The sequence below is a fragment of the Myotis yumanensis genome, unplaced genomic scaffold (genome assembly GCF_028538775.1).
Source record: "Myotis yumanensis isolate MYYU_CA2020_CCGP unplaced genomic scaffold, mMyoYum1.0.hap1 SCAF_4, whole genome shotgun sequence".
NCBI lineage: Eukaryota > Metazoa > Chordata > Mammalia > Chiroptera > Vespertilionidae > Myotis > Myotis yumanensis.
The window spans coordinates 45,577,765-45,602,850 of record NW_027223755.1 but is presented as its reverse complement, the minus strand read 5'-3'; the positions used below and the strand labels follow the sequence as shown (position 1 = coordinate 45,602,850).

The window sequence follows — 25,086 nt, the reverse complement described above, 5'->3', positions numbered from 1 at the left end:
CGAGTCAGCAGAGTCTGAATTCAGTTCACACAAAATTTGTTTTAGAGGACCATGTTTTAGTTTATGTAGGAAAGCCACATCTATTTACCTTTTAACATCTTAGAGCAAACTCACTTAGCTTCTTGATACATTCATTAAATATCTCAGAACACACACATTTTACCATCTAAGAAACTGTTGTATCTTGCAATGTCACAATTTAATTGGCAACACTTATTATTTTCTAGAACATAAAATAATGCCATGTTTTATAATTAGTGGTATCTTAGATTGAATTAATATTGGGTATTTTGTAAAACTCTGTTCAAATTTATTTTTGAGCTGTAGACAAATATCTGCCATCATTTATTGCAAGTAATGATTTCATTTCCTGTCTTTCACATTTTACAGTAAGCAGTCTGATGCATAGAATATATTTATATTCCATAAGGTGAAGATTTATAAGCTTCATAAATTATACAACTCTTGAAATTAATTTTAAAGTAGATAAGTATTTTCATCCATAACCCATGTCTGAAAAGTACATTTATAATAAGTAGAAAGCACATTTATAATAGTGAAATCATTATATAGGATGATTTGGGAAGAGGTGTAAAGAAAAATATTGTGAAACCACTGTAGTGGTGAAATACTTCTTTGTCTGTCTTCACATCAAGCATGTGATTTAATGATTATATGTGAATAATTTAAAACTTTTTCCTTAATAGACTAGAAAATTTCATATTAAAAACACATTTTACTTTATTATCTTAGTCTGAAATGTATGTAAAACTTTTGTGCTATGTTGGCCAAGTTACTTGATAGTGTTGTTCAGGTGTTCCAGATCTTTACTGATTTTTTACCTACTTATATTCTCAATTACGAAGAGAACAATGTGAAAATCTCCAACTATAATTGAGAATGTCTCCTTGCAGTTATAGCAGTGTTTGCTTGATGTATTTTGAAGCTCTGTTAAAAGATGCATGAGTGGTTAGAATTGTAATGTTCTCTTGCTCAAATAACTCCTTTATCATTAGAAAATGACCTTCTTTATCTGGATAATATGTTTTACTCTGAAATCTACTTTATGGGTATTGATAGAGGTACTTCAGCTTTCTTTTGATTAGTAATATGTTGGTATATGTTTTTCCCATCCTTTTACTTTTTAGCCTAATTGTACATTGTATTGGAAATGCATTTCTACTGCGCAGCATATACCTGGGTCTCCTTTTTTAAATCCAACTATCTCTGCTTTTTACTGGGTATTTAAATTTGAAATGAGTATTGATGTAACTGGGTTCACATCTGTCCTCTTACTGTTTATTTTCTACTTGTCACCTGTTTTCTTCATTTCTTTCTATTTTCCTACCTCCTTTGGATTAATTGAATGTTTAATGTTTTCTTTGTCGACTTATTTTCTATAACTTTTTTTTGTTTTAGTGATTGTATGCATTTTAAATGTATCAATCCTACCTTCAAATTAATATAGAGCCTCAGAAACTTACCTCCATAAGCATAAGTAAAATAGATTATAACTTTAAGTTCATGTACTTAGGAGCTGCATTTATTATAAGACTTGATTTTGATTTTGACATTTCCAAAATAAGTCTTATTTTAAAAAATAAATAGGCTCCCATTAGGCAAGTTAGAAAATTATGAGTGTATATTGACACAGTCGGTGGAAAGGGTGTAAGCCAGAATTCTCATATGAGACAATGTTACAGTGTCATCTATCCAATGTCAAAATTTCTGAAAAATTAAACCACTTCAATATTATAAACAGGACAATTAGCTAAACTCAGCTAATGTAACTTGTAGTTTTGAAATCAAATTTTGCCAATTTGTTTATAATATTATAATTCAATATAATGAAGAAAAGACTTAGATAAGTTTACTATGTATTACTGACAAAACTAACACCAAACCTATATAATAAAGAGGTAATATGCAAATTGACCCTCACAACCTCATGTCACAAGATGGCCTGCAGGGAAGGGCAGTTAAAGAGGACCATGTCTGCAGGGAAGGGCAGTTGGGGGTGATTGGGCTGGCAGGGGAAGGGCAGTTGGGGGAAATCGGGCCAGCAGGAGAGCAGTTAGATGTCAATTATGCCGGCAGGGGAGTGGTTACGTGTCAATCAGGCTGGCAGGGGAGCGGTTAGGGAGCTATCAGGCTGGCAGGCAGAGTGGTGAGGGGCAATCAGGCAGCCAGGAAGGCTAGTGGTTAGGAGCCAGCAGTCCTGGATTATGAGAGGGATATCTGACTGCCAGTTTAGGCCCCATCCCTGTCAGACACCCCCCAAGGGGTCCCAGATTGGAGAGAGTGCAGGCTGGGCTGAGGGACACCCTCCCCCCCGCCCACCAGTGGTGAATTTTGTGCACCAGGCCTCTACTAAACTATAAAAAAGAATGCAGCATTTACTATTATAATAAAGAAATACATTATGCATAAGAAGAAACGTCAGGAAATAAACAGCTCCATTCCAACAGAGAAGGGACTTTTATAAAATAAATGAGAAAATGTATTGCATAAGTTTTTTGAACATTTGTGAATATACGTATTTATCTTTTATATATCAAAATTACTATTTTGCTTTCTTATTTTCATTACTATTATTACTAGGTATCTGTACTAATAAAAGGGTAATATGGTAATTATACCGGATAGACTGGACATCTTCCAGACATCCTTCTGGATGTCCTTCTGGACAAAGCCTCAGTGGCTGCGAGGACAGAGGGCTGGCAGTACAGGAATGGTGGCAGTGCAGGAGAGGCAGTGGCATGGGTTGGTCCAGTGCCACGGCCCCTTCTGCAGAGGCAGCGCGGGAGTGGGGGCTGCACGGTCCCGGTCCCTGTGCTGCCCCTTCCACAGAGGCAGCGGCACGGGCCCGGTCCCAGTGTCACGCTTCTGCAGAGGCTGGACGGGATGCGACTTGCTGTGCCTCAACCTCACACAGTCCCTCCTCCAGCTGGTCTGGCCCCAGATCGTCCCCCACCCAGCAGTGGGCAGGGGGTGGGCCAGTCCTAAGAAGCCAGGACTGAGGGTCGGGAGGTCCAAGGGCCAGCAGCTGTGGCAGCTAGCAGTGGCAACAGCAGTGGGGTGATGGGAGCAGCGACTTCCTCTGATCGGTTCTGTCGCCTCCTGCCTGAGGGAGGCCAGACTGCAGCTTTGGCCTATGGGGAGCAGGCCTAAGCCATCAGTAGGACATCCCCTGAAGGCTCCCAGACTATGAGAAGGGGCAGGCCGAGCTGAGGGACCCCTCCAGTGCATGAATTTTTGTGCACCGGGCCTCTAATTTACTTATAATTTCATATATCCTTTATAGATGTGCTCATCTTCTTTAGAGAGGCCCTACACAACTTAGCAATTAATTTTTCTAAACTTCAACAAGCCAACTTCTGTTGACTCTTAGTATTATTTATGTCTTGTTTTCCATGGTTACTTTCCATCAGGGAAAAATGTCCTTATTCTTTACAAGTGCAAATTTAACTACAAGCTTTTGTCCTAATAAATATAATAAGTGAACTGAATGTTTCAGGGAAAAATACGTGCCTGTGAAATGTTTTATTGATGCACATTTCAAAAGGAAATATTTACAGAGTTTTCTAATTCCTTTATTTGTGCCTTTCTGTTTGTTGTTTTAGACTTCTGGCTCTAATATATTTTTGGAGTTTGTGTATGGAATCTAATGTAGATCCAGAAATAAGATTTATTATTTCAGCAAAACAATATTAACATAATAGCAATATTTTAGATTTACTGTAAGTGACGTAAATTAACTTTTTAAAATGTATGCATGAATGCCTTTTCTGTTTTTCATTAGTCATAGCTGACTACCAAGCCTCAGGAAAGCAATGCCGAGGAAAATTATATATGTGCATAGGAGTGTCTAAATATATGTATGAATACATATGTGTGTGTGTGTGTGTGTGTGTGTGTGTGTGTTTGCACACCAATAGTCAATTGAAAAAAAAATAGATGCTTTGTTCTTTTCATTTAGATGTCAGCATTTCACTACCCTCTCAGAGCATTTATAAAAATTATAGTTAACTTCAGTAGTCTATATTTTTACAAAATTTCACATTAAACCTTTTATAATTGAGCATGTGATAACAGTCTCACCACAGTCCCTTCATTCTTACATTTTCTAGTTTACAAGATGTATTTTCTAACATTTAACCAACATTTATATTTCTCTACAACATGGATTCAGATACATTTTTTTTATTTGAAAGTCAAATGTTCCTTTGCTCTCATGAAAGTGACATTTGTTTTATACTTTTGGAGCTGTTTTTTTACTGCAGTTAGCAGGAAAATTGCAAAATTTCACAGACACTTTCAGATTTAATTTTTAAGGTTATAAGCCAAAGTAAAAACAATAATAAATTTCAGGAAGAGTACTTATATGGAAACATTACAAATTAAGATGGATTTTTCATCCAGTATATTAGTCATAATATCATAGTGTTTAAATAAACCTGAACTCACACTTTGGGAGCTTCCATCTTTGGGGGGAAAATGAAGCTTCTAATATCCTATTTTGTCTCTCTCCCTGAAAAATCATCCAGGATTTTTAAAAGCATAAGTCAAAAACATTGCAGCTTTACTCTGGATTCTCTATAAGAGAAAATCCAAAACCTCATTTCCAATAAGATTTTGTTGGACCTTAAAGATTAATGACACATATTCATCAAGTACAGTCTACAACACTTTAGTGAACTCTCTAATTCAGTTGTTACCAAAAGCATCTGATCATAACACTCATGTGAGAGATTGTGAAGAAATAAAGATTTCTGGGCCCTGCCTCTGCTCTGGGGATGAGCTAAGAATCTAAATGTCTACAGAGGCCCCAGCTAATGTGAATAACAAGCAAGTGAGAAAGATTACTCTAATTGTCTCCCAAGTCAAAAGTAAGTTTTTGAAACTAAGTGTTAATTTTGAATTTTTACAAGTCAAAATGGAATATATTCTAATTCGTTAGGAGTTTGGTTGACTTCTAATTTGCCAATAGAAGTCAGTATGAATCAATGTCTCCAAAGTTTAGATTTTAATAAGCTTGTCAATTATCTTATGAACACTAGAAGGTAAACACGTATTAGTTTTCAACAAATTTTAAATTTTAATAATAGATTTAACTAGTTAGGAACACAGATTATCCATTCACTCATGTGTCCAGTAGGCATTTATTGTCTACTCTATGCAGATGTATGGGGAAAAGGATCTCAACATGACACAGTGGCTCCAAGAACTCCCAATCTAATGAGGAGCTCAAGACAGGCGCAAGAACTTTGTTTTCAAGTCAGCTCATTTTGAAGAATCAATACATAACCTACCCAGTATACTATCTGATAAGACAACTCTAGGAAAGAAGTAGAGCATAGGTTATGTCCATTTCATAAAAGTCCATGACTCTCCAACGGGAAAATAGATTTCCTGGTCCTTGGAGACTTCCTTTGTTTTCTCAACATTAATGTGAAAAACAAGCAGCAAGTCACAATTCTCATTAATAAAGCTTCCATAATGTATATTGGAGGATATATTCAAATTTGACAGTAACTACAAGGCATCCTTCCTTTCTGCTGAAGCTGGCACCCTCCATTAGCTGAAATTAAATTTGAATATTTAAAGCCTGGAAAGTTCAGCTCATCAGTGAGGCAGACTGAAGGAGACATGGGTCCAGTAGTCAATAGCCATGCTCTTCTTTTGAAGTTCGACCTGACTCAGAAAATTAAAACCTGAAGAAACCCTTTGGAGGGAAACAGATGAAATCTTCCATGGCAACCACTGAGGAGGAGGCCAGCAGGAGGAAAACGAAAGGGGTGAATTGACCTTGCAAGGTGGAGCAGCCCCCAGTTTTTGAGCAGCAGGAGCAAAGAGAGATTCTCTTCGTCTCGCATGGAGATCATGAGTTTCATGCACTCAGAGCTCTGTGACTGCTTTACATAAGGCAGGGAAGGAGGGAAAGTAGCTGCTTTTCTGAAAGCAATTTTCAAATACTACTTGACTACACAAAACACTCAACTTCAAAAATAGCAAGTGAGCTGTGCCCTTACATGATGGAGATTTATATGTAGCCACAGTAGAGTGCTTACTGAGGTATTTGGTGAGTGAATTAATTAGAACTAAGTTAAAAAGATGAGGATATAGTTTGTTTTCTAAAAATAAGGACAGTCTTATTTAAATAACCACCATCTGGTATCACGGTTATTTAGAATTTTATCTGCTTTTTTCCTTGTTGTAATTCAATATTATGGGACCTGACTAAGATATGGCTGGTGTGAAGAATGCAAAATTGCCTATAGTTACATAAATGTGGTGGTATTTTCAAACTCCAGATATTACCTAAGAAGATTGCTATTTTGACATAATGTAAAGTTTAATGATGAGCTCACCCTTTTTAATTTTAAATTGTAGGGTGGGGCAAAAGTAGGTTTATAATTGTTTGTAGGGAAAATAATACAATAACTAATAAATAATAACATAAGAATAAACTCTGTTTTTCATATACTCACAACTGTAAATCTGCTCAGGAGTAGAGAGAGGGAGATAATAATAGTTAATGTCCTGATTCCACTTTTAGTGCTATAAAAACTACATAGAATTAAAGACTTAAAAAACGGTGTTCTTCGCCCTAACCGGTTTGGCTCAGTGGATAGAGCATCGGCCTGCGGACTCAAGGGTCCCGGGTTCGATTCCGGTCAAGGGCATGTACCTTGGTTGCGGGCACATCCCCAGTGGGAAGTGTGCAGGAGGCAGCTGATCGATGTTTCTAACTCTCTATCCCTCTCCCTTCCTCTCTGTAAAAAAATCAATAAAATATATTTTAAAACAAAAACAAAAACGGTGTTCTTTAAGACTGAATGGAGGTCTGCTAACTGATGCAGAGACAAAATATTTATTGAAACAATGTAAATAAAGAGGTTCAGTTATTTTCATAATATATATAGTATACCAATTACAAAACTCAAGGAAGTCCTATAAGTCCTCATTTAGCATTTGTAATTCATGCTCCTGCCAAAAATAGAATGAGATCTCTATAAATTTTGTCAAGGTCTCTGAACAAGAAGGCCACAATCTCAGGAAATATTCCAGTATAGAATTGATGTAGCAAAGTGAAAGTTGTTTGCAGTTCTAGATCTGCCTGCTGGGTTGGGAAAGGATAAGCACATTGAACCAATTTAAATTTGCAAAGTAGCCTATTGTCACCCGTGAGCAGAGTGACAGTTGTGAAGGTGCACAGAGAACAACATGATGGAGACTCTCCTCAGAATCCGTTGTGAAGTGGGGGCTTGGGGTCAGAAACAAGGCAAAAAACTGGGTGCAACTTCAGAGGCAAATAGACAGGACTGTCTTTCCATTTTCATGTTTACATGAATACAGGTGTCCTGCCTACCTAAATATGTCTGTTCCTGAACCCAGCATAAAGAAGGATTTAGCAGCAGGAGAGGAAGAGAGGAATGGGAAGCGTGTTTATGGGTTGGAGATGGTTAGTAACTTAAATAATTACAATTCAAGAATCAAGTAACTAGCTACATGGTAGAAATAAAAGGTAACCTAAAGTGACAGACTAGCTATAGGAACAATCAGAGGCCATTGTATGTTAAGAAGCTCATTAATTTTAAGAAGTCACTTGGTTTATTTGGAGACAATAGAAAACTAGTTGTCTTTCTTCAAGGATTGATTTAAAGTTGCAAAGAAGATTTTTTGTTTGTTATTTTATAGTCTATAGTATTAAAGATTAGCAATGTGAAATATATGGTTAATTTTGGCTAGTGAAGTCTTTACATTTCTTAGGTGGTATTTGTATTCTTTTAATCTTCTTTATTTAAAACAAAATTAAAGTGCTTGTTTAAGGACATACCATCAGGTAGTAAAAAAACACAAGTAAATATCAAGCACAAAATCCATAAAACTCAATAATTTGGGGGTTGATTGCTCTTATGACTCATAATTAGTGACAGATAACATCCCAGCACAGATGCTATGAAACATCATTCTCAATAAGTTTATGGAGAAAAAGGAAAACAATGTAGGAAATACAATGAGTAATGAGTATGTGTTTCTTCTTTGTGTTATTTTATGTCCTAAAAACCCAGAACACCTTTATTTTCAAAAAATATGATAAACTACCTAAAATGTGATAAACTACCTTAAATGTAGTTTTTGTAAGTTAACAGATGTTCTGCATGAATGAAAAAAAGATGTGTGAAAAACACAAGAAATGTGTATATAATAGTGTTATTAAAGTAACATGTTTATTAATAAAAAATAACATTTTTATTATTATACTAGAGGCCTGGTGCATAAAATTCATGAATGGGGGGAGGGCTTTCCTCAGCCTCGCCTGCACCATCTCCAATCTGGGACTCCTCAGGGGATGTTCAGCTGCCCTGTGGGATGGGGCCTAAACGGGTAGTGGGACATCCCTCTCACAATCCCAGACCGCTGGCTCCTAACTGATTGCCTGCCTGCCTGATCTCCTCTAACCACTCTACCTGCCTGCCTGATCACCCCTAACTGCCTCTGCTTGCTGGCCTAATTGCCCCCTAACTGGTCCCCTGTCGGCCTGGTCACCCCCTAACTGCCCCCCTCCTGGCCTGGTCACCCCCTAACGGTCTGAAAGGAAGTCAGATGTCAGGAAGATGTCCGACTAACCCAGTTTAATTAGCATATTACCCTTTTATTAGTATAGATGCTTTGGGGCCTTGATTTCCCAATGCTTAAATGCTGAAAGCCTTAAAATTTTCTTATTTTTGTTTTCCTAATCAGCCATCACTCATTAGAAATTAATAAAAATGTCTGCACTGAAAATTCTGAATATCTCACATACATGATTGATTTACATATTATTAGACACAATCATCTATACTAATAAAAGGGTATACTATACTATATCTATACTAATAATATGCTAATAATATCTATACTAATAATATGCTAATTAGGCCAGACATCTTCTGGACGTCCTTCCAGACAAAGCCATGGTGGCAGGGGCCAAGGCAGAGGTGGTTAGGGGCTATCAGGCCGGCAGGGGATGGCAGTTAGGGGTGATCAGGCCTGCAGGGTAGCAGTTAGGGGCAATCAGGCCAGCAGGGGAGCAGTTAGGGGCATCAGGCCAGCATGCAGAGTGGTTAGAGGTGATCAGGCAGGCAGGCAAGTGGTTAGGAGCCAGCGGTCCCAGATTGCGAGAGGGTGCAGGCCGGACTGAGGGCCTCCCCCCATGCAAGAATTTTGTGCACTGGGCCTCTAGCACAACAATATTCCTCAGTAGAAAATAATTACTTATTATCTTATTTAGGTCATCCTTGTATTACTACTATGAGGGACCCATCAAGTGTTAGACCAAGTAGGACACTATGCAATGACCAAACTGTTAACACATACAAAATATATATATACTGATTGTTGATAGACTTGGAATGGTCAAGAAAATAAAATTTTAATAAATGATTTAAAATTCAAGTATTTTATCATTTACTAAATGGCAGTAATGAACCCAATAAGGAACTTACCTAAGAAAAATTGTTAATATTTTTGTTAGAAAAATGGGAACATCCTATTTAATGGGAATCTAGTAGTTCTCTGTCCTGCCATGAAATCAAGCACTCGATCAGCCTGAGTAAGACAGAATCCATGTCATTATTTTGGTGGGTGAAACTATGCATTGACCATTGGCTAGAATACAGCAAAAAAGAATGAATCCAGCCCTAACCGGTTTGGCTCAGTGGATAGAGTGTCGGCCTGCAGACTGAAAGGTCCCAGGTTCGATTCTGGTCAAGGGCATGTACCTGGGTTGCGGGCATATCCCCAGTTGGGGGTGTGCTGGAGGCAGCTGATCGATATTTCTCTCTCATCAATGTTTCTACCTCTCTATTCCTCTCTGTAAAAAATCAATAAAATATATTTTTTAAAAGAATCCAATTCATTTCTAAATAAAATTCCAAGCAACCAATATTTTGACTTTTTAATATAATATTCTTTTGAAGGTAAAAAGAACCTTTCAAAAACACTAATTCTACATGGTGCACATGCCATTTTTACTGTCCGCCATCACACCATCAGCTGCAGTATATTGAGCAATTAAAAGTCTTTACCACTTTCAAAATGAATTAATATTCCAGTCTTTTCTACTTTTCTGTAGTTTAAATCTAAAAAAAAAAAAAACACTAAAAGATACTTGTTATAGTTCCATGTTTATGAGAAACTATAACAAGATTTCTGACGCTGCCACACCCTCTAAAGTGACCCACTGGCTAGTGATTCTGGTGTATTTCCTTTTATTGGATCTCAAAGTAAAATTGCATTAGGATGCATGGAGTGCTCTTGAGACGCACATTTGTATTAAGCCCCTTGGGGATCTTATGAAAAAGGCAACACATTTCTCATCATTACGAAGTTTCTGTTGTAACTAGAAACACAAAACTGATTGAAAAATAAAAGATGAATCCAGTGATTATACCTGTATGAAGGGACACTCCCCCCAATTTTCTCTGCAGCTGTGAACAGGTGACCAAACCTAAGAAGACTGAACACAGGAATTAACTTCCAGCTCTCCATTAAAGCTAGAAACAAACTTAATTTTGTACAGATAAATGAAATATTAAATAGTTAATAATAGTTAAAAGAGGACATTTTTCATAAGAGTGAAAATAATATTACTTTTACATAGCAAAATAGCACTTTTGTTTCTTACTTTTGGTAGTTCACCAATATCTATAAGTAAGAGCAAAGTTGACGTTTACCTCCTGATAGCAAGTATATTTTAATAATCAATATACCCTCAGATCTTTGAGACAAAATCATCCAGAATTCAGCTCAGACCAAAGCAGAGTTTGCACCTGCTCAGCTCAGGCAAGGATTCCCTATGTTCTTCCCATAGGATTGTCAGATTTAGGAAATAAAATAAAGGATGCCTTTTAAATATGAATTTCAGATAAACAATGAATAATTTTTAGTATATGTATATCTCATAACGTATATCTCACAACCCCGTTTCCATTAAAGATCCCCTAGATCTTCCAGCTGGGTTAGCCGGTCTCCTGAGAATGCACAGAAGATAAAGGAGAAAGCCTTCCTTCTTGCCTAGGCGTACACACACACACACACACACACACACACACACACACACTGTTTCAGCCCTGAACTCCCCCTTTGCTGCTTCATCACTCATCTCCAGGATTATCTTCTGCCACTCCCTGATACTCTTTTCTCCTCGGTGCCAGTTTGGTTGAGACACATTGAATGCTTAAATCACTGCTGTGCTCATACATGTGTCTCTGTACTAAGTCATTTCTGACCAAGACAATATAAAACCCTTCAGAGACGTGGCGTGACAAAAGGTTCTTAATGTGGGATGAGAATTATCAGCCACCAATTTCTCTACTGCCCATCATCTACATATCGACTATGAAGGGATACACTCAGACTATAGATTGTTCTGATAAAATGCAAATGCTGGGTGTGATTTAGGAAATTTTAAGAGATGAGCACTGGGCATCAATAGAGAGACAGGCTACCTGTACTTTTTAGAAAAAAAGGAAAGGCATCTCTGCAATTCTGATGTTAGACTGAAAAGAAAAAGTTAGATGCTCTTAGTTTCTGACAACACTTGGTAATATCTCGTGGAGATATCTTTGAAAAGGAGATGATTTTCCAGTTCTAATTTTTCTGCAGGAGTATTTCTTATGGCAGTTAAAATCTGAGTGCTAGAGGACAGATAGTGCAAATATATAGCCACAGTGTAGAATGACATATTTTATGTTCCATAAATCTTTACAGGCAGTCATCCTATGTGATATATTTCCTAGGATATTCCTGTTACTTAAGGAAACTTTCATCACAAAAGGAGTTAAACGTGGTGGTGTGTCCCACATCCTGACTTTTAGACTGAGCATTCTAAATGCCCGCTAGTTTAGGAGAAGGAAGATAACAGTCGACAGAGTTAAAGTCTTCTGATTTTTCTCTGGGTGATTTTCCAGGGTCACACCGAGTAACAAAGGTCATGTGAATTTCTCAGTGAGGCTCTTCCGGTTCTTTCTAGGAAGCTGCCAGGTCTCCAGCTCCCTGGAGTCCAGGTTATGAAAGAAAACCACAGATGGAATGGAAGTGGCTGCTCTGTCCCCAGTCCCTTTCCACTTTCCCCTGACCGGGTTGTATCTTAGCAAATCCTTGGTTGAACTTGTCACTCTCACACTGGACTAGGAAATTACAAGTGTAACCTATGCCAGCTTTCCAGTAATAGAGAAGTTGGTATGACTGTGGAGAGGTAGAGCCCTTAATCTCATATCTCTTTGGGTCAGTTGACCCCTTCTATGTCAGGCCAGAAGTTACAAGTTCTCAAAAATACTCCCGAAGATGTGCCATTTCCTCTTCTTTCCCAACACTTCAACCCCCAGAGTGCCAGGAAAGAATGAATTTTAGAAAGATATTACAGCCCACTTTACCAATCCAGAATTGTATATCAGCCAACCAACTTTCACATCAATTACAGGAAAATGATATAGAACATGTGACAATTTAAAAAGTAATAAATGACCCTTTATAGCCAGGGTAGAAAAAAATACAATATATTTGCATTTTGGGCCAATTATATTTAAAATATCCCATTGGTGCATTTTAAAGAAAAAAAAGTCTAACAGAAAGAACAATAGATTGCAAAATAGTACTGCAAGAATTCTAAGTGAATATCAAATTTCTGGCTAAGTAAAAATTTTTGGAATATAATCAGAGATTTATATACAGTCTAAGCATGAAGCAAATCCAGATCAGTTCAGTGAAATGTAGCATTCCCTTAAGCCAAAGACCTAGATTTTTGCATAATAACAAAAGAGAGCCCATTTCAGAATCACCAGAAATCTCCTGAGAGCAACAATGAGAGTGGAATAATGTTCTCAGAGAATCCATATATTAATTTCAATGGTTGAAAATGATTCATGCGCAGGTGGAAGAAAGACATGGAACTAGTCTCCATGTTTTTTCTTTTCATTCCCCCATCAAACAAAAATGTTCTATAATTGGACCTTTGAAGTTAAATCCTTGGATGGGCAATTTGAAAGCTTTATTTAATTTCTTGGAGGTAGCTTGGAAAGCAAAGAAATCTCTGAAGCAACCAGGGTCCAGACTTTTAAAAGGGCTTAGAAACAAAACAACATTTTGAAAGGAACACAGAAAAATTGGCATCCAATATGAAATATGATGCAGAATTATTTATATATGTCACCATGCTCTACAGCTTTCAGAAAACCTGACTGCAGTTTCTCTGATTTTAAATTAATCCTCAGTAGATGGCCAAAGTAATATTCCCCAAAGAATGTGTAAGCCTTTGCAAAAAATGACATTAAAGAAATATAGAAGAATAAAGATGTGGAATTGTTTTGTTACTAAAATATGAAACAGAACAAGTAGTACTAGTTGTTTGATATATTTATTAAGTTTTTGTTCGTGAGAATAAATACTATCCAGAAAATAAAAACAAGAGCAAGTAAAAATGGAACAGAACCTAAGAGTAGAAAATGTAGATAGTGTGCTCCAGGACTACAATAAATACATTACAATAGGTTGTCAAGTCAGGATTTAATCAAAGAATCCGAAAAGGCTGAGATGATAACTAATCTTGTCACAAGTCTGGCACAGGATATGAGAAAGTTTTAGATACAACCCTTTTAGACAACTGAGGTCCCTTTTCAGACTAATCAATGTTACAAATATAAAAAGTCCGCTAACCTTGCAACATTAATTGCTCATTGCAAAGTTTGGAAGTTCACAATTCCACTTATTTCTGATACCAATTGCAGGTTCAGAGGTCCCTAAGACCACCTCAGGTTGGATAATTCACTAGAAGGACTCACAGAGCTTGTTTAAAACGACACTCACAGTTACACTTCATGACAGCGACAGGTTTCAGATAAAAATTAGCCAAGCATATGGAGCAGAGTCCAGAAGAGGTCCAGGCAGGAGCTTTCTGCTCTCTCTCAGCGGAGTCCCGGATGGTGCTGCCAACCAGGGAAACTCACCCCAGCCCTGATGGGCAGAATGTTTATTGAAGCTCTGTCACATAGACATGGTTCAATGCTTCCACGGGTGACTTTAGTCTCCAGCCCCAAAGGCCCCACCATAACTCACATTGTTGGCGTGGACTATTTGGTGTGGCCTAAAGCCCCCACGTAAACAGAGACCCTCTTATCATTCGGGACTTTCCAAGGGAGTTAATTTTCCCCCAGTAGCTGAAGACAAAGGTCAAACATCCCTTTGGGTAAGGTTAGTCTTTTATTACACAAAGTTGTATGAACTATACACTGCTCACTGGAATGACATGTATCTACAGATGTTATGACTAAACTAGATTTGACACATCCTGAACTACGCAGAAATTTTCACCTGCTAACACACTGTTTCAGGAGGGTATGGCCTTACTTCATCAGCACTTTTTTTTAAATATATTTTTTTAACAGAGAGGAAGGGAGAGGGATAGAGAGTTAGAAACATCGATCAGCTGCCTCCTGCACACCCCCCACTGGGGATGTGCCTGCAACAGGGGTACATGCCCTTGACCGGAATCGAACCTGGGACCCTTCAGTCCGCAGGCCAGTGCTCTATCCACTGAGCCAAACCGGTTAGGGCACCTCATCAGCACTTTTGCAGGGCAGCAGTGCTACTCAAGATGATTTGGGTTGGAAGACACGGTGGCAGCTCCCTGTCCCTCTGTGCTGCTGAGGATTTTTGCTGCAGCGTTGTTGGGGTGTCCGATAGTGATGACTCATCCCCAACTCATTCTTCTGCAGGCTGGTGATCAATATAGACTTTTGTTAATACAATCTACTACCTCCAACAATAGTCTTTCAGGATTTTTTGTTTGTTTATTTATTTGTTTATTGGGGGTACGTCTTAGAATGGGATTCTCTTCTTGATAGGCACTATTTTCCAAGGAACATTTCCTAGAATATTGGAATTTACCTGAAAACTGGTTTCTTGTTTCCTTATTACATCTGAAAGAATGTACTTATATTTAGACTAATTTTGTTACAGTTTCATTGGTTTAGTGGAATTGATTGTAGAGAAAACCATCAAGAATGATATAGTAGCCATTCAATCATGAAATGGCTTCAGGATGCTGGTAAATTTTCCTAGAAAATTGAATTCACTGAAAATAGCTAGAGTCTATGTCAGCTAAAAGAATCAAACTTTGTTTTCAAACTTTTTATATCCAATCACTAACAGAAGTTTCACACGTGAAACTGCCAATAAGAATTTTTTTAAATCTTTATTATCGAAAGTATTACATATGTCCTCTTTTTTCCCCATTTTATACAACTAACAGAAACTTTTTAAAACATAATTTATATACATTTAAAAAATAATTTTTATTTTATTTTTTAATAAAAAGCTTTATTTTTTAAATGCTCCTTGATAGGGCAAAGTAAGTATAAATTAAATTGCAGCTTAGTCTAAAATATATTGATAATCTAATCAGAAAATCAGAAAAAAATGAAGTCTCTCTTATAAACCCTATCCAAATAGATAAATATTATGTTTAACACCATTTGTGCATACTTATTCTGTGAAAATGTCCATAAGGCATTAAGTCACTTAAAACATTGATTCAAGCTATAATAGAAATATTTAACAATCCAAAAAATTCAAGGAATGTTGATACTAAATACATAAAAATGAGTTTTATGATGCTGATCTATAAACTAATAAGTATAATTCCTTTATGTCACCACAAAAATCAGATTTTATACTTACATAATACATAAATGGTTACTTTATGAAATAGATACTTAAATCCTAATGTCCACTAAATTTCCACTACTTTTTAAATACATCATAATTTTACCTAGGAATTACTATTTTAAAATGTCATAAATTCAATAAACTGAAATGAAATTGAGATAAATATAAATTTCTACATCTACTATAAATCTATTTTACAGTAAATAATTGGGGAAAATTCTGGCTTTAGAAAAATTTTATGAAAAAGTTCAGAGTTTATTTCACCATAAATCAATTAGTCATGACCCAAAATGTAGTTTAATAGTTTTAAATCTTAGACTGCATTGATAGAAAGATTGTATCTCCAACAAAAGTGTACTCTTTTGAGCCATTGCATACTGTGTCCGAACAAATACCACAGTTTAATCAAGTTACAGTTAAACCAGAGGGAAACCAATGGAATGAAATCAAGATAAGTTTGAAATGCATCTTACTTGAGGAATTGTTTTAAGAACCATGGATTTTACCCTTGAATTTGAATTTGAAAGGTTTGTGTTAGTTATTATTAAATATGTAAGAAAGTGATGCTGGGTATGTCTTTTTGTTTTTGTTGTTTTTGGAGACCTAGATTTCTAGACGCATTAAGAATAAAGGACTCAGATCAGTAGATGGAACTTAGGAAGAGACATATTCCAGGCCAACGGATAGGCAGGCATTTGAAGTGTCTGAATATATACCTGCCCTGTTACATTGAGGCTCACCACTGATCAGTGGACAGTTCCATGTCTGAAATAGAGAGGGAATTTGGTGCTGTGCCTTCTCTTCCAAGTCTCAGTTTCTTCCATTTATGGGTAGAATTAAATAAAAACAGAGCTTCTCAGCAATCAGACCGTTCTCTTCTAACTTCTTTATAAGCATTCCAGATGAAGAGGACACTTAATTGAAATTATGTATGCTAAATAAAGAATTCTTAGCTTTTACACTCCCCTGCTCTCTCCTTCCCTGCACCCCCCACACACATACACCATGCTGCCCTAGAGAAATGGATTTTTTATCTTTGTCCTTTCTCTCTCTTAAGGACATCAGATCAGAATAAATGTATAGCCAATAAAGCCAACAGTACGTTTGAAACTATTAACAAGGCAAATGCAAATACAGAAAACTTGAGAAACCTTTATTTAACCCATTTATTTCCTTAGTATCTGGAATCCCACATGTGGTTTTAGTCTCCACATATCAGAAAAGAGGTACTGAAATGTAGAGAGGGTGACCTATAGGTCAGAGGGATGAACTGATGGCCACTTGACACCTTGCTAAAAAACTGACTTGCAGAGCTCAGGGAGGCTGTTAATAAAAAGCTTAAAACTACTCACTATTTGGAGGATAGGAAGTAAATTTCAAAAGCTTAGAACAATGGGAATCTCTTTAAAACTTTTAATGACTTAAGTTTAGGACAAATAAAAAGAATTACATCTTCATAAACCAGATGAGTTGCTAATTAAGTAGTATATGCAAGAAATTCCCCAAAGGATTTCTGGATATTTGTGGAAGGCAGAGCCATAGTACATGACTGCTAAGAGAGGCTGAGCTATGCCCAGCTCTAGGACTTTGTTATGGGAGATACTGCCTCCCTCCAAGTTCCTTGGCTCCTCCTACTGATGACATTTATTCTGGCTTTAATACTCCATTGTTTCTAACAAAGAATGACAAACCTCATCTTACAAAAATATTAAGTGTTGCTGGAATATTAAATTTTATCCAGTAGTTTCTGCATTGAGATTTGAATCCTCACTTGAATTTGATTTGAATTTTAACTAGTAGAGTTGATATTAGAAAACAGAATCCAAGATCTCCGTCACATTGAGGCAGCTGCATTTTCTCCTACATACTCCTAAGTTGTAATTGTGCAAACCTCTCCAAAATACCTTGAGTGCTTTTTTTCTTGAGGCCCCATATGTTGGTTGAAGCCTAAGAGACCCCTGAGCATTATCATGTTTGAGTATATCAGCACACTTGTCATCAGCTAATTAAATCTCCTGAAACTGAAACTTGTGCAAATTCCTTTAAAAAACTTCTCAATAAAAGCCACTTTCTCACAACTCATGTTTTACCGGCTATATGGAGATTTACGGTTCTCCATCAATCATTTCAGGCTTGATTTCAATCGAGGTGCTTAAATCTCTAAAGTGTATATGTGAAAGCACTCTTCTAGAATTCTTAGAGTTTATGAAGCTAACTAAAAACACTAAGTTTGCATTTTTGGCCAGGTGAAACATGGAAATAGCATTCTTAAACAGGCTCTTCCCAGTGCTAGAGATAAGAAAACAGCATATGTGCCACATGTTTGCACAGCAAGTACAAGATGTCATGCTGGAATTTGCAAATGTGTGCTTTGTGTTCTGTGCTGTGTCATTACTGAGAGAACTCTGAAAATAAGACTGTATTTTCAGAACTTTTAGATCACAGTTTGGGTGATTCCAATGTAGATCTTGGCTGTTTTTCTGTTGACATTTTTGTTGTAAATCATCCTGTTTTATGAAACTTCATTTAATTTTTTAATGAGCATGCACATATTTATGACTTTCATACAGTAAATCAGAAATGCCCTAGCTGTGTGCAATTTCAGAGCTGATGCCATTTCTCTATATGTATTCTCCATGATAAAGAGATGGGTATAGGTAATGAGTGGACTATTGCTTCGTGGGTTGATAGTTACTTATGGAAACGTGTGCTGAAGACCATCAATGTCAAAGAAAATTGTTTCTTCCCATATTTCCTTCCCAACAAGTGGCATAAGGCTATATTTTGGACTGTCATAGATCTTGTGATGAAAGTTAATGAATTTAAACTCTATTAATCCCAAAGATATACATTAAGATCTCTAGCAGGGCTATGAAATTGGATTTTAGGTTTTATATTAAATTGTAACACCACAGTCTCAGTGAAGCATTTGAATTCAATATCATATGTCAGAGAGAAAGTCAGGAAACCATAGTGTGTACTCTCCTATTTTCTGCTGTTGCAATGACAACCTCTCAAGATTTTGATAAGCATTTGTATGGTATGTCCTATACATGTGAACGTGTGCTAACAGAGGCACTGCTACTTAGTAACACATTTTAATCCAGAGCTAATTCCTCCTTGGTCAATGCAAGTCAGAGCATTGCTGAAGATGAAATTTTTGTTATATGAATGTGAATTCAGATATGCCAGGAGGATGAATTCTAGATGTGGCATAGTTCAGTATTCTCTTCTTCAGCAAATATTTTTCAATAATAGCTTTTGAGATATATTTGGTGTCAAGTTGAAAAATCATTCCCCCACCAGATGTCAGTGGCACTTGTATTTCCCTTCATAATCTTTCCATGAAACCAGCAGAAAGATTACCCCATGTTGTCTGTTGCTTCTATTAATCAGTGTCATGCTGTCTAATGCTTCAGAGAAGAATATCTTTATTTTTTTTCTTTCCAGGGAACCTTTTTGATCATGTGGGACTGAACCAACTAAAAATAAAAGGCTATTTTTAAAACATTCCCTTTAGTTTTAGGATGTTCAAAGATACGGGCTAAATATTGTCATGTGATATGGAGGTGTGTGTTTTTTTTTTTTTCACTGCTTTGGGGAAATTTTATTTTCAGGTCTCCCTTTAGCCATATAGTTATGTTTTGATCTCAAGCAAGAAATGAAATTATCTTCTCATTATAAGATGCCTCATAAAGTTACAAGGGAAACCTTGAAGTAATTTTTACTATCCTAATAGCTCTAATCCAAAAGTGTAAATATGAAACACTTAGAAATACTTAAATAATAAATGTTCAGAATCCATGGTTTAAAATAGTAAAATCTTTAAGACTAAGTATTATAAATACATGAATTTCTCCAAAAATAATGTATCATTTTATGCCATTCTTATCAGGATCCCAATGTCATCATTTTTTAATAATTTTTTTTAAATCCTTACCAGAGGACATGTTTTTTTATTGATTTTTTAAAGAGAAAGGGAGGGAGAGAAACATTGATGTGAGAGAGAAACATTGATCCATTGCCTCCTGTACAAGCCCTGACCAGGGATTGAACCCCCAACCTCAGTATGTGCCTTGACGGGGAATCAAACTCCCAACTTTTTGGTGTATGGGATGATGCTCCAACCAACTGAGCCACCTGGCCAGGGCAGGGTCATAGTATTGATTCGTTTATCGTGAGGCAGACACTTCTCAAAGTTATTATGAAGGTCTCAAACAAAAGAAGAAAAAGAACAGTCATGTAATGGCAATATCTAAGAGCCTAAGAGCATATGGGCCCCAATGATCACAACAGTATTGTATGGATCCAGGAATTAATAGAGAAGCAAAGAAAAAAAATGTAGTTCAAAAACGGCATTGATTAGATTGCCTCTCTTGAAAATGGATTAATCTTGCTCTCTATGGAGAAGTGAGCAAAAAGACACTGTGATAGAGACTGTTATGCTCACCAGATATTCATGTTCTCCTCTCTACTTCCCCGTTTTCATTTGGGCCAGGTTCCTATAATTGATTAAGGCTAGTGAGATGTATCCAGAAATGATGCAAGCTGTTTCCATACCTTGCTCTTTCAGATATCCTGCACAATCTAGCAACCCTCTCCCGCCCTGTCCTTTGTGAGTGTGGAGGCCACATGTTTCAGATGTGGCTGAAATTTGCAAGCAACCTGGATCTCTGCGTCACCTCTTAGACGAGAGCACTTTCAGCACACACTGCCTAACCAAAGCAAAAAATAAACATTTGTTGTATTTTTAAAAATTCATAGGCAGATAAAATGATAGATCCACATAGATTCCTGCATAACACAAAACAGTTTGGTCTTATTTAACTCTTTTTAAAGATTGACAACTTAATTTAAAAATGATTATTAAAAAGAAGCTGCGTTTGGGCTGGGCTTTAAGAGGCAGGGGTGGGTGGGTGGGGAGAGATCAACCAAAGAACTTGTATGCATATATGCATAACCCATGGACACAGACAATAGGATGGTGAAGGCCTGGGACTGGGGGTGGGGGAGCCTAGAAGGGACTAGAATGAGGGAAAGAGGGGGACATATGTAATACTTTCAACAATAATGATTTTAAAAAAAAGAAAAAGGAAGAAGCTGCAATATGTTTTTAAAAACATAACATGATTAGTTACCAAATCTCACATTGGGGTTGGCAGGGGGGCTCCAAATAAGAAAATAATAAAAATAATTCCCAAGAAGAAGCAGCTGTATGATTGATGTTCTTCACTCTCCTTTACCAGGTGTTCCAGGGCAATTTTGACAATGACACCCACAGGAAAAACGTCATCGACCCTCCCATCTATGCGCGGCACATAAGGATCCTTCCTTGGTCCTGGTACGGGAGGATCACGCTGCGGTCGGAGCTGCTGGGCTGCACAGAGCAGGAGTGAGGACACCCACACCCACGACCCTCCTCTCTGTTCCCTCCTCTCCATCTCCATGGAATGAACTGTGCAAAATCTGTAGGAAACTGAATGGGGTTTTTCATGAAAAAGTGCTGAAATTATGGTAGGCCACAAACTATCTTTTTAAGGAGGTCTAAGCCTGCCTTTTCAAAGGTTTAATTTGATTTTTATTATTTAAATTTCTTAAGCAACCACACATTAACTGTGAATTACTTTTCTCACGGTTTCCAGAATCATTCACAATGGTTGAAATATATTAGGGAAAGAGAGTAGCAAGGTTAAAAAATCTCATAGTTATCAAGTAAAAGGAAGAGTTGATAGAGCTTTTATAATCAATGCACAACCAGTTCTTATCAAAGGAATACTACAATGTTAGCAATAAGATTTTTTTTCTTTCTGTAGTGACTCTACATTATCCTAATTGTTTCCCTGTGCCTACCAAACACTGTCAGTGTTTATAACAGAATTTTGAAGAAGAATTTGTAACATGCAGTACTAATTGATATTATAATTCTTACTTTACTTTTTCTAATCAGACATCATGTGATCTTTTTTTGGTTCTATTTTATATTCTTTATATTGTATATTGCCTAAATGAGTTCACATTTTTCCAATTGAGTTTCTTTCTATTATTTGCCTAAAAGAAGTATCATTGTTTACATATGGAACATGATTGAAAATGAGTAGATTGATCATAATTAATCTCAGTAGATTGAATATGAAATCTATTCTTGAAGGAGGCTATACCTATGTAAATTCCAGATACTTCCTTTATAAAAAAAATAATATTACCATTTTGGAAAATAAACAAGGACAAAGTTGTATTATGTTCCTTTAAAATCAAAATTTTTATCTTCATTTCCATGGTATTTATATAGCCTTATCTTTACTTTAACATAATAGAATGCTGAAGCCTTTGTTTGTCTATTAAAAATATTTTAACAAATGTTAACATAGTGCTGCCTAGCTTGGCCAAGCATACTCATTATTTCTTTGTTCATCTCTGCACTTTCTGTGAAACCAGAATTCTATTAAGATTTGAAACTGGTGGTGGTTTCCCAGGAAAGCACATTGTGTAGTTATTTGTGAGAAGAAAAGTACTTACTAATGGCAAAGTAGTAAACCATTTCCAAGATGAAAATTGATTTCTATTTATTTTGCTTCAAAGGTCCTGAAAAATAAGCAATTATCATAACAATTTGTTATTGATAATGGAGGTTTCATTGACACATTTCTCAAATTAAAGCTCACACTGCCTCCATAAAAGTCCTCAATATCTAATTTATAAGCTTTACAATTATTTCTTTTATAAGGCTTAGACACAGAATTATTGGAGTTTTAAATTAAGGGTCCTGGAAAAGAAAGTACAGTGTGTGTACGAAATGTTGAGGTCCTGTGCAACAATCCTAAGTTATATTTTTCCTTTTATAATTTGTGCTGCATTAACAAAGCCACTAGAATGTTACTGTCTTGTCTGTCCATGTGTTATTAGCATTTCTTAATGATGTATATATGGAGTGGTCTTATAGTGAAGGATTTAAAGAGAAAGTCAATCATAATGGTATTTTTAATAAGAGCAAAATTAGGACTGTCTGGCCACATATTTGTCCTATGCCCATATACTTTCTACTTAAGGCTCTTAATACCGTTAATTTGAAGCATCTGAAATAGTGATCAGTTTTCATCATCTTTCAAAAACAAAATTGCCATGTCTTCAATATTGTTTTTAAGTGATTACTTTAAAGTTAGGAACTTAAATATTTTTAATTTGCTAAATTTTAAAGTCATGTTGCAAATAATTACTTAAGTCCAAAAATATACACATAAGTATGTGTATATTTTTGGACTTAATTAATTATTCTTCTTTAAAATATTACTGTCCGACCAAATTTCTAGATGTTTTCCTTTGTAGATGATGAATAATTATCATTCTTTACTGAATGTTTTAAAAATTATAATTCTTTGTAATGACTTACTTTTTCAAAGTTATTCATGGCTTCCTATGATACTTTGATTTCATTCTATTGATAGCTTTTTAAGCAAATATTTTCAAAGGGAGTTTATTAAAAGTATATTTGTTACCTTTTAGAAATACAATGAAATGAATTTCTCTTGCTTGTGCATTTTCTCTCTGCTGCTTTAAATGCTCTTCACCAACATGGCATAACAAATGGAATATTTATTTGTCCACAATGCTCAAAATTCATGACAATGATAGGATTTTGACATGTGGAAATGTTACTAATTATTGTGAAGTGATATGTAGCTTTTATGTCACTTGTATCAGTGACATCAAAGTGAAGTAAATTTACTCTACTTAAATTCACATTAAAACAAGTGAAATTGCATAAGCATAATATACAGAATTCCCTAGTATTCATCACATTGAGTAATTATAGTATGGTAATTTTATAATCTATGAAATTAACATTTTAAACATCTCCAATTCTATTTATGTCTTGTTAAAAGCATTTATCATAGTCACTAATTCTAACATTAGGATTGACTTTCTCTTTCTTTATGACTTCATAAGGACTGTTGTGAATTTTGAAGACTTAGGGTACTAAGATTGTACCTTTGCTAGCCAGCAAATTATGAAATATAATACTGCTGGCATCTGATGTGTCAGTAAGTACAGAAATAACTAATACACAAATAACCTTTGCAAACATTCAAGCTGTGTAATATTCCAATGTTGTTGTTTTTCTTTGTATATATACTTAAATAATGTAGGATGTTGTAAAATCAGTATGACCTTGTCTAGTCTTCAAACTTAAAATAAAACTTTTGAAAATCTGGGATAATTTTGGAGCAGTTGTAATTAAACACATTTTTAAGAATATACAAATTGTCTCATTATGAATGCCCATTACTCTTTAACTAGTTGCTTGATTTACTTTTTTCCTTTTTGTACAAGACAGTTGAAAAATACCGAAAGGTATAGAAATTACAGTAGGCTCCAAATATACATTAACATCATCAAAACTGGCCTATCCAAAACAAAATCATTAAAATGTGTGCATTTCTTTTTGCTCCTTTTAGCTATGGAAATTTTATTGGAATTCTAATCATCCAAAGTCCTTTCTTAACCTAACACATATTTAAAGTATGGATCTGCTTATTGTTAATCAGATGCTATTATTTCGGTTGTTTTTTAAGTACATGATTCTCAGTAGTAAAATGAAGAGATCTAGTCAAGTAAGCAGTAACACAAACATTAATATGTATTTACCCATATAACTCAGTTATTGCTTAAGGAGAATCAGAACACTTGGCTTTTCCATAAACCCTCTCTGGAAGTCACTGTAAAATATTAAGTCTGTGTACTTCCCACAGTTTAGATATTTTCTTAGATTTCAAAAAAATCCTATATAATAAAGAGGTAATGTGCAAATTAACCATCACTCCAACACAAGATGGCCGCCCCCATTTGGCAACAAAATGGCCATCAGGGGAGGGCAGTTGTGGGCGATCAGGCCAGCAGGGGAGGACGGTTAGGGGAGACCAGGCTGGCAGGGGAGGGAAGTTGGGGGCAACCGGGCCGGTAAGGGAGTGGTTAGGGGACAATCAGGCACGCAGGCAGGGAGCAGTTGGGAGCCAGCAGTCCTGGATTGTGAGAGGGATGGCCCAGACTCCCCTTCTCTCTCCCCAGTGCACGAATTTCATGCACTGGGCCTCTAGTAAGAAAATAACATAAAATATTAAATGTTGACTCCTTAGTTGAGCTTCAGTAGATCTCTGATAGTTCTCAGTACTAACTTACTATATGTGTTTATGTATCCATATATGTTCCATTTCACTGCATTTAGTGTGAATGGTTCAGTGGGGTTCCATTGCTTGCCTAATTTTTGCATACACAAAAACCTACAGAAATATGCTTTTACTAAATAAAATCAATTATATATATATATATTGTTTTTTAATAAGACCAATAAAGAATCATGACAACATGTATACAGAGTAA

The 25,086-nt window shown here is 36.1% G+C and overlaps 1 protein-coding gene across 1 annotated transcript in view; it reads left to right on the top strand.

Moving 5' to 3' along the window:
• EDIL3 (EGF like repeats and discoidin domains 3) overlaps positions 1-23,926 on the top strand; it is a 411,761-nt gene extending 387,835 nt beyond the window's left edge. The window contains exon 11 of the mRNA XM_070412295.1: positions 20,958-23,926. Within this exon, the coding sequence (XP_070268396.1) occupies positions 20,958-21,107 (150 nt within the window). The 3' untranslated portion in view covers positions 21,108-23,926. The remainder of the gene's footprint in view (positions 1-20,957) is intronic.
• Positions 23,927-25,086: the final 1,160 nt, after the last annotated feature.